This window comes from Aythya fuligula, chromosome 1 (genome assembly GCF_009819795.1).
Source record: "Aythya fuligula isolate bAytFul2 chromosome 1, bAytFul2.pri, whole genome shotgun sequence".
Classification (NCBI taxonomy): domain Eukaryota; kingdom Metazoa; phylum Chordata; class Aves; order Anseriformes; family Anatidae; genus Aythya; species Aythya fuligula.
In genome coordinates this window covers 76,501,673-76,512,082 of record NC_045559.1, presented here as the reverse complement: position 1 = coordinate 76,512,082, position 10,410 = coordinate 76,501,673, and the positions used below count along the sequence as shown (strand labels likewise).

The 10,410-nt window shown below is 37.5% G+C and overlaps 1 protein-coding gene across 3 annotated transcripts in view; it reads left to right on the top strand.

The window, feature by feature from the left end:
- Window positions 1-214: 214 nt before the first annotated feature.
- ABCC9 (ATP binding cassette subfamily C member 9) overlaps window positions 215-10,410 on the top strand; it is a 73,557-nt gene continuing 63,361 nt past the window's right edge. For all 3 annotated transcript variants that reach the window (XM_032208032.1, XM_032208031.1, XM_032208030.1), the window contains exons 1-3: window positions 215-330; window positions 1,678-1,715; window positions 7,906-8,071. In XM_032208032.1, coding sequence (XP_032063923.1) covers window positions 7,927-8,071 — 145 coding nt within the window. In that variant the 5' untranslated portion in view covers window positions 215-330; window positions 1,678-1,715; window positions 7,906-7,926. The remainder of the gene's footprint in view (window positions 331-1,677; window positions 1,716-7,905; window positions 8,072-10,410) is intronic.

The following is a 10,410-nucleotide window of genomic DNA, read 5'->3' as shown; positions in this document are numbered from 1 at the left end:
CAGCGAGTAAGAATGAAAACAAAAGCAAGCAGAAGAAATCCCAGGGGACTGTAGCTTCAGGCGGCGAAAAATTGGTGCTTCTTGCTTGCCTGTCTCTTCCCAGTTTCCTGCCCCCTTCGGCGTGTGAGAAAGACAAGCAGAGTTTGTGCGCTTTGGAAACTCGATAGGAGGCAGCAGCTGATCTTCCCATCACCAGCCTAAAAATAATCCACTACAGGGCTTGGAGCTGCTTCACTAAGTGGAGGAAAATCCTGCCACCGGGATGATATTGATCACATAGCACAACCGAGTGAAAATTTGGGTTGGTATTTTGTTTTTGTGTTTGCAAAGGTAAGCTACAGAGTTTGCTCTAACATTCAGCAAGCAAGCGGGGCATGCAGTGTTCCCCCCCCCCCCCGTCATCCCCCACTAACCGTCTCCTCCTCCTTCCCTTTATATCTGTGGGACAGGGCTGCTCCTTGTTCTTTCCTGGGATTACAACTCAGATCTGTTTTCCTTTTCCTTTTCCATTCTCAGGCATTCTCAGGCTTTACAGTACCCTACCGCTGATGTTTTCTTTGCTGCTGTGCACAGGGTTATGTTTCTTTTTTTAAACAGTCCTGTCTTAGCATGTGGAGTCATAGGTTTTGCAGCAGGCAGCGTAGCACGCCGATGGTTGAAATCGCATTGTGTTAAGGAGCTTACCAAAAAAGAAAAAGCAATGTCTTAGATGTGTGAGAGCACTGCAGATGTTTGTGTGAAATACTTTTTAGCGTCAGTATTGTGTTTAGCAGCCTTGCTGTTGTGATTTTCTCTGTGTTTGGGGCCTGATCCAAAACCTACTGAAGTCAATGAGATACTTTGCTTTGACTTCAGTGCAGTTTGGATCGGGCTGCTGGTATACACCAGTTAGTGATGAGAATGCTGACAAGTATCAGAAATTCATCACCTTAAGGCCCAAGGTAACTGGGACAGTGCTTAGCAAGGAAGCAGGGTATATCTAGGGTAGCTGGTCAAAGCCGAAATAGAAATGGAGAAATTTGGTACAGGATCATTTAGGGTAAAAGAGATTTTAAGTGGGCAGCACTTTTTTGCCATTGACTTAGCAGAACTCTTTGAAAATAGTGCATATCTATGGATTGCAGATTCCATTATATCAGGTGCTTTTAGGGAGGTAAGAAAAAAGAATTAATAGGTTTACACCTGGAAAGAAAAATGATTCAGAGCACTAACTGAAAATCCATGGCAAGTTAGGCCTTCCATACTGCTTATCCTACCTAAAAATAATTTGATCTTTGTTAAATTTTCTCTGTGAATTTCAGGAAAGAAGGAAAAAAAATCTTGCTTTTGTAATGACTCCATTACTGAGAAGTTAAAAGCCAACTACTTTCATAAGACTCGCAGTATTTTCTCCATCCTGCATCTGTGTACACATATGCATGTATATATATATGTATACATGTGTACTTGTATATATGCATATATGGGCATATAATGCAAATTCTAAGACCAAAAAAATATGAACTGAGACCCAAATATGCTCTGTAAGCTGATGTATTTTAATCAGGAAGTGCATCTATTGATTTTATTTTATTTTTTAAGGCAACTGAACTGCTGAAATAAATACTTTTTTAAAGTTCCATATTTCCCCCAAGCAAGGTCCACCTGAGAACTGTATTTATGCTGTTTTCTTTACAGTCATATCTTGCAGAGCGTGCAGAACAGTGATAATCCAGGTAAGATAAAACTCTTGAATATGAAGATTTTTAAGCCCAATTTTAAAGTCTTATTTTAAAGATAATTAAAATGTATTTATCTTATTTATTTATTTATTTACCTATTTATTTATTTATTTATTTATTTATCTTATTTTAAATATAATTAAAATCAATTTTAAAGATAATTAAAATGTCTGTAACTCTGTAACTCAAATTCTAAACAGTTTTGCACTCAGGCTGTTCTTATTGTTTTTATGGAAATTTACATTTTCTGCCATTTTCCTATTTTATTCTTTTCTATAGCTTATGTAAATTATCTCAGGAATTGACTCTATGCATTAAGGATAGCAATTTCAATTTGTTAAAATGAGATTTGTAAGTGTTTAGGTTAAATATTTCATCACATTCATGCTTAATTTGTTGTCCTTTTACTTTTTTCTTCCCAAAATGCTTTTCTTATTCACAATGAGTATACATGTATGTTCCTAAACTCTTTTGCACTGATTTCTGTTTATTATATTATGACAATGTCTGTACACCTTAACTCAGAGCCAGAAAGTCTCAGTTTGCCAGTGATGGAGATTTTTTGATGAAAATTTAAATGCTTAAAGGGCATAAACTTTTTTAGCTATTTCATTGCAGGGTGAGCTGCTGTTAGTTCACATCCTCATTAAAGTAAACCAACAAGGAATCAGATTGCCAAATGATGTCAAGGAGAGATGAAACTGTCCACTGGCACCATCATGGACTCATCCTCCTGACTGTTCTTTTCATTCCTCTACTCTGTGAAGTTCTGCTCATTGCTTTAGCTTGCAGCAGACTGTTTGCAAAGGGAGAAAGAAAAAGCACCACTGAAAATCTGTAACTAGTTCTACTCTTTGCAAAGACTGAAGTTAAACTGAACAATTTGTCATTAATTTTGAAGGACAAAGGCCTCTCATTGTACAAGTGATAAAACAAAAAATTACCAGGTATTTGGCAGCCTTACTGGGGCTGAATGTAGCTGCTACCCTCAAATAGTATGCACTTGTTAGCTGAAGATCTTTATCACATTACTGCATTTCTCCTGACTGAAATGCTAGGTTAAGCCTAGTGTGCTTGCCAATGTTATTATAAAGTATACCATTCCTACTATAATTAGTAGTAAAGCAAATATATAATGATATCCTCACTTTGGTGCAATCAGCCCTGCATAGCTTGGTGGCCTACTGTATTCAGCAGAAAGAGAAATTATCTCTGGGAAAGCCATTTTTGTAATAGCCATAATACTGTTTTCTGAAATGAGTGTTAGGATCTCAACAGGCATCCTGAAAGGCTACTGCTACTTGATGAGAAATAGTGGTCAATAACTTCAGATGTCCAAAAAATTTCAAAACAACTTGTTACCCTTTCATCTGTCCTCTCCTGAATATTTATGTCTAGGTTATGCATTCTGTTGTTTTGTAGTGGCAGTTGGACTGCTCCCATTTATTGCAGTCATTCCTGTACACTATACAAAGCCATCTGCCTGTAAATAAGCCTTCAGCTACAAACACTACAAACTGAGTAAGAACTTAGAAAAAAAGGTCTTGGTAATTCATGTGAGAAGAAGAGGTCTCTGTGCTTTCCAGAGGCTGTCCCTTCCTTTGGGACACATAGGTAAAGATTTGCTAAGAAACCAGTGGACATTTCCCTGCTGTGCTATTCCCCATGACTCATAGGTCCTTGAGTTTGTCCTAAATGAGCTAACATTGAAATTGAAGTATGGCAGCTGCAACAACTCAGCACTGATCTCGTCTCAGGCTTGCAGCGAGCAGAGCTTCTTGTCTTGGAAAGAGTACCGTGGTAATAGAACACCGTTAACTCTGAGACAGAGTTAATATATTCATGGTTCCCCATTGGACCTTGTAGAGTACAACAAAGCAGGCAGCTGCCTGGAGCAGCAGGCTGCTGGGGAAGATAAAGCAACCTGGCTTTGCTGCTCGATTCACCTACATACAATTCCAGGAATTAGAATCTCCATGCTGCTGCCAGTGTCACCAAGGATGGAGGCTTGGCACGTGTAGGAGGGCAACTGTGATAATGTCTCTGAGTTGCAACAACCTCTGCTGTTCTCTCTACCATCCCTTAACAACAGAAATCTCCTCAAATCTCTCCTCATGTGGCTCTGCAGCCCAGCTTTTCCTCTTCGACCCCTCACTGCATACATACTGCAGCCTGAAAAGTTTGTCTCCACATCTTTGGTAAGGAGAAAAGTTAGCTTTGGCTACACTGTGTGGAAAGCTTGAGTGAACTTTGTATTCTGACTTGCTTAGAGCTAACTCAAAGAGCTTCAACATGGCTATTCATTTCAGGCATAAACTGTTTTTCAGTGTGGCCAATATTCTATCTTTGGCAATGATAAAGAACTGGTGCTTGGGAAAAAACATAAGAAGTCTTTGGAGTATTTAATTATGTTATAGCATGATGCTTAGCACTGCGTGAAACAAGCAGCACTTCCTCATTTAGGCAATATACCTCTATCCATCTCTCTATAAGTCTAGTTCTAAATGAACCCTAGCATAACCTTACTAAAGCCAATGGAAGAAAAGTCTAATTATTAATGAGGAACCCAAATTTGGTCAGTGGTCATTCATAAATGTGTTTCATCTTCCTTTCTAAATCCAGCTGTAGTTTTGATGAGTTTTAGCATTAGGAAAAACTACAATTCTTGATATTATTTCAAAATTTGATGTTCTTCCATTTCACATTTTTGTTCTGTGAAAAGAAACTTTATGGTATTACAGAACAAGAGGGATTAGTGCTTTTTCATTCTGCCTTTTATTGGTTATATGCAGGTGAGATCTTCCAAGCTATCTTCATTTCCAGGATCAGTTTTTTGACTCAAAATTTTCAAATGTGCATCTGTGCATCTCCAAAGTCTATGTACATGAGTTTTCCAAAAGTCAGAGCTAGGTCTAGTGGTTTGGGCCACATGGGCAAAACTGGGGAGGTTGTATCTGATCTTATCTGATCTGATACCTTCTGCACCTGAAGTGGATGCGAAAGGAATGCTGAAGTGGTTTGTTGCTCCCTGTGAGGGACAATTATTTCTCTGCCTCTAATGTAATGCAGTGTATTTTCATACATCACTATTCAAGACACAAAGAACAGCTAGCAGCCTGTCTTCAAACACCAGAAAGCATCCATGAAAGCTGGCATGTACCAACAGATGCAGTACATCTCCTCTGTGGGTCCTCCATTCACAGCCATAGTTCAGGTCTAGCTCAATGACAGATGGACAGTTGGAAGGAAGGAAAGAAGGGCGGACGGACGGACGGATGGACAGGAGGGCAGACCACTGGAATATTAATGTTTCCTGATGATCAGAATACTTTAATAGATTTTAAGCCTTAGGAGCATTAATAATGGCGGTCACTGGATGTGCTGATTAAAAAAGAAGTGTTTTCTGATTTAGTAACTTGGGAATTAATGGTCAATTACTTTATTTCATTTCATTGACAATGCAATCTTTTTGATTGTGTTTTTGTTTGTTTGTTGGTTTATTTTAACAAACTAACCAACCTAGACTCTGATTTCTCTCATTTTAAGAGAAGAAAATTAAATTCTAGCTCTTTGAACCTGTAACAAAAATGTTGTTAATAGACAGCTTATACGTATCTTGAAAATGATCATCAGTATGACAGACACTGTCTCTCTGTATTGGTGTTAATGACAGAAACAGATTCTTTCCTCAGCTCTATCAATGTACAAAGGATGGTTGTTTTTAAGATAGTATATTGTTGGACATACTCCACCATAAAACTGAGCACAGCAAAGGTGCTATGCATCTTTCTTGACAGCTTCTAGGGACCACTGTTTGAGGTGTAATAAGAATCCTCTAGAAACTGATGGTTAGGTCCTAGCTAGCAGAGAGCACTCTCCATGCAGATAATGGCCTATTCTTGCATGGGGACATCTACTGCCTATATTCCATTTCACTTCCAGAAAAATGGGAAGAAAGAAAAAAAAAAGGCAAAACGGTTTCCCTTAGCTTCTCTTGGACACAGTTTTAATCCTTTCTCCCAGATTTATATTTGACCAGAAGCCAAAAGCTACACTTGAAGTCAGTGATTCAGTACTTGTTTGAACCCAGGATCCCCCTGCCCTTCAGTACCAATCCAACAACTAGACCACAATAGCATCTTATGCTGTCTCAGAAAAGAGCCCTATTTGTGGGAAAGGGAGGAAAATTCCCAGCAGAACTCCCTTGGACTTCTGACCTTTGATAAAAATGAGGAAACAACACTTCTGATTTTCAAGAGATTATCATTACCATTATGTTTCTCTTAAAGGAGACATGTCAAGCTTTTACAAATTAAAAACAATCTCCTTGTAGTTTTTTTTTTTAAGTTATTTGTTTGTTCTGTTAATAACTCTACAGACTATTTAGAAAGAATTCATGAATTCAAAGGAATACTTATTTTGGATTATTAAACATTTAGAATTTTGAATATATTTTATATTAAAGTATAATGTCAGATTGATAGTGGTCATATCATACTATTCATTTTGGAGATTGGGTCAAATTCTCCATCAAATTTTGTTCTACTGAAAATTGAGTGGGTTACCCATCATCTGTTGCACCACAGTAGGTACATGAATTCATGTTTGCAGAATGTGGTCCACCATATGACCCTTTGTTATGCTTCACTTCTGGTAAATCTCAATCCACGAATCCCTGATATGTTTGGAAAAGGGGTTGCATTTATCACATTCTTTTCAATTAAACTCCTTTACATGTTACAGTGATATATTTCAATATGGATTACGTTTTCTGGACCCAGCAAAATACTACTTAAAAGTAGTATTTTTAAAAAAAAAGAGGGGATTAGCAGAGGTTCAAAGTGCTTCTTTGATCTCTGAATTCTTTTGAAGATCTTTGTATTTGTGTTCTCTCCAAGGTAGTACTTGAGTAATTTATATTTACCTTGTCATATTTACCGTTTTTAAACAAGTAAACCGATAAAACTAGTCTGAACTATCTAAGGAAATAAGGAAAGCATTTTTCCTCATTGAACTAAACTTTTCTTTTTTAAATTGTATTCATGTATTTTTTGCATGTCTTTATTGTTCTGAGTATGCAAAACTCTTTAATGCCAATGTTATTACAGAAAGATGCATTCACCAAAACATACAATATACTTCGCTGAATTAAAGGCATTCTTTTTATTTAGCGTGTAAAATTTGAAAAACAATGTTGTAAGCAGATAAGTTTACACAAGCTATTCTACAGCACTACATTTCTGTGTATAGGTTTTGGGAAAAGAAACCAGCAATGAAACATTTTGGTGGCAATCTTCTTTGATCTTCCTATAAAGAAGAATAAATAAATAACTAATGCACAGGGTGATAAAAGCCAGAATCTGGCCATAACTCTGGGTCATATTGTAGCCCACACTCTGCAAGCATGAATGCGTGAGCTTATCTTGGTGTACAAAGATAATCTCATAAGAAAACATGGAAGCCAAATAGTGGCCTAGATGAGGCTAAGCATGTGCATAAGGATTTGCAGGATCAACAAGCATGAATGCTGATTTACTGCCCATGCAATCTTCAATACAACCTACTTTGATTAAGTAGGTTCACACTTTGTCTGGAATGACTAGTGTATATGATCACTGTTGTTCAATGGGACAATGAAAAAATGCAAAATATCAGGGAATTCAAAGCTGCTAAACAAAAGGTTCAATGTGCTTGCACTGAAAATGTGCAACAAATCTTATGAACAGAAAAGTTGCGCAGAGTGTTGTCTCATCAAAGAAAGAGTAACACACAAGATTCAGCTAATGTGAACTTGAGTTTTCTTACTAGAAGTGAAAGTATTTTTTCTCAAAAATTTCTTGTTCTTTTTCCACATCCTCTTATGAATATAGAGCACTTGCAGTCTAACTCTTGTGCATATAATGAACACTAGAAGACATTGCACAGTATATTTAATTAATGTATATTCGTTTAATATATTTAATATAAACACGGCCTTCTTTCCAATGTGCTTGTACTTGAACAGGCTCCAGAGCATTTTCAAAATACCAGAAATTTATTCTTTGTCAATTGCTCAGTGTGTTCCTCATGTATCTCTCTCTCTCTCTCTCTCTCTCTCTCTCTCTGTATGTAGCTGAAATAAATGTTAGCAGTCTTGGTAGTCAACTCTTGCTTCAACATGTCTCTTGTATTCTCTTTTTTGTAGTAGCCAGACCTTCTGGAAGCCATGAGGCTTGCATTTTGTGGTAACGACAATGCTTCAGCCTATAACATCAGTGCTGGTGTTCTTAGAAATGTCTGCTTTGTGGATGCCCTCAACTTGGTTCCCCATGTCTTCCTGCTTTTTATCACCTTTCCAATTTTGTTCATTGGTGAGTTATTCAGTGGAGCTGTGCAATCCTACAAACACTTGAGCATGTGTTTAAACTCAGACATGTTTACATGTGCCTAGAGGCCAGTGGTGCTAACTGCTGGATGCTTTGTATTTAATAATTTTTAAAAAGAAGAGAAAGAGTGGTTTGATCCAGAGGACCCGGAGCAAACTCACTTGACATATTGGGAATTTTAGATACAAATCTGAAGTAAGAAAAAAGAAAGATGGATGAGAACCAGAAAAAACAGTTTGAAATGCTTTGAAACTCCTCTCTGGAGAGGCTTTCTTCAGATTTGAAATTAGCAACTTGCAAACTTTGTTATTTATAGATGCTATAAGACTTAAGACAGTGGGTCTGAATTCCCTTGAAGTTATGCGAATTTTGGAGAATATCTTGGATCTAGCAGTAGGAGAAATGTAGGAAACTTTTAAAACAGAATAATTCTCTCTTTTGCCAATATTTGGAAGCAAAGGTAGAGCAAAGGTTACAATCTTTGCCTATGGGAATGAAAATAATAAATGATAAATATTTCTGGGCTAAGTGGGCTGGTGAGCTAAGACACTTAATAACTAGCAATCAAAGCTATCGTAAGGTCCAGAGACTGAAAGCTAATTGAATAATTAAATGGGGGAATAGGAAACAAATTTTAACAGAAGAGTAATTAAAGACTGGAGAAAAAAAAAAAATCAACAACAAAGGTTATGGAGCACTGCATCCAACAGAAATCTTAATATCAGTGCTGGATCTTTCTCTGAGGTAAGATGTAAGCCATCCTTGAATTACAGGGCTTTCTGCAGAAGTGTTTGAAACCTAGTACAGGGTCTGAGGGCTGACATTATCTTTTACAACTTTCTGTGTTGTATCAACTTGTAGCAGGCTCCTTTAATATTTTTACAGGTATTAGCCAATTAATTTTGAAATAGTATTGTGACAACTAAGAATTCACTCTGTTTTCTAACAATGTTAGAAATAAAACATGGTAGCTTAAATTATATGGCATGCAATTATATATGTGTGTGTGTGTGTGTGTATACAATTCTTTCTTTTCTATTTTGTACCATGATAAACAGGAGAAGTAGGTGTTGGACAGAGCTTTAAGAGCCAGCTAGAGTCCACAACATTGACTGAATCTAAAATTGAAAACTGATGATGAAATGTGTGCAGATTTATGTGCAAAAGGAAATAAAAATGAAAAGCAGCTTGGAAGAGACAAAGATAAAAGCAAGGTCAAAGGAAGACATATTTGACTAGGAAAATCTTTGGAAACTCTGGAGAGTTCTTGAGTTAGACAGGGAGAAGAGAGGATATTTTGGTCCTGCAGTACTTTGCATATTAAAGGATGAAATGGTGATAGACTGATGGTTTCCAAAAATGAATAAACAAGGGTTCTTGTGTATGTCTTAGTCACCTGATGAGCCCTATGCATTATGAGACACTACCTCCATCCATGGCAGGGACTTAGAACTAGATGAGCCTTTCCAACCCAAACCTTTTTATGATTCTTTCATTCTGCGATCCTTGTGTATCAAAGGTATATCCTCAACTTTAAATTCAGTTCTGCACCATCTGAAAGAAAAAGATGGAAAGCTCATATCCTGGTTAAAAATGTTTTTTGTTTGTTGGTTTGGTTGGTTGGTTGTGTTTTTATTTTTTTACTTCCCCTAAAAATTTGTGTTCTTGAGTTTCTCTCTGTGAGTTCCAGAATTTGCCGTATAGTAAAAGGGACATGTACGGACCAGAGCATTTAGACTGAATGGTTCAGGACAGGCCTTTACCAGAATGGGAAAGGACAGAGGACAAGTTGCCTTACAAAGCAACATGCAAGAAAGAACTTGACACCATGAGAGACTAACCTCTGATCAAACTTCAGTTCCTCACAGCACTGACACGTCTGTCAGGTCCCTGGTGTCCAGCTTGTTTTCAGGTTACTGGCTTAGAGACAATCTTCTCTGAAGAGGATAGTTGATATCTGAGGTGATGAAACTGAAATAGGCTTCAAATTTAATTCATTGATTAAATCAGCTGAGTTCTGGTAGTGGGAGCTTTGAATGCACAAGGCCAGGCTGCGCCAGAGGAGACTGGGAAATGGCTGCCTGGTATCCCCTGAGATAGTGCTCCCAGCCAGGCCTGAGAGAGACATAATAAATTTTATTTGTTTGAAGTAAATATATCTCTTTGAGGCCTCATTGGAGGATGTATTTTTATATCAGTTGGCAGCTTTGCCTGCTCTTGATCTGTGGCTGGGAAAAACATGACGACACCACCATTTCAGTTCTGTCAGCCCCTGTCATGCGAGGGAGAGACCAAGATATTCCTATTGTCTTTTTCATCCTTGT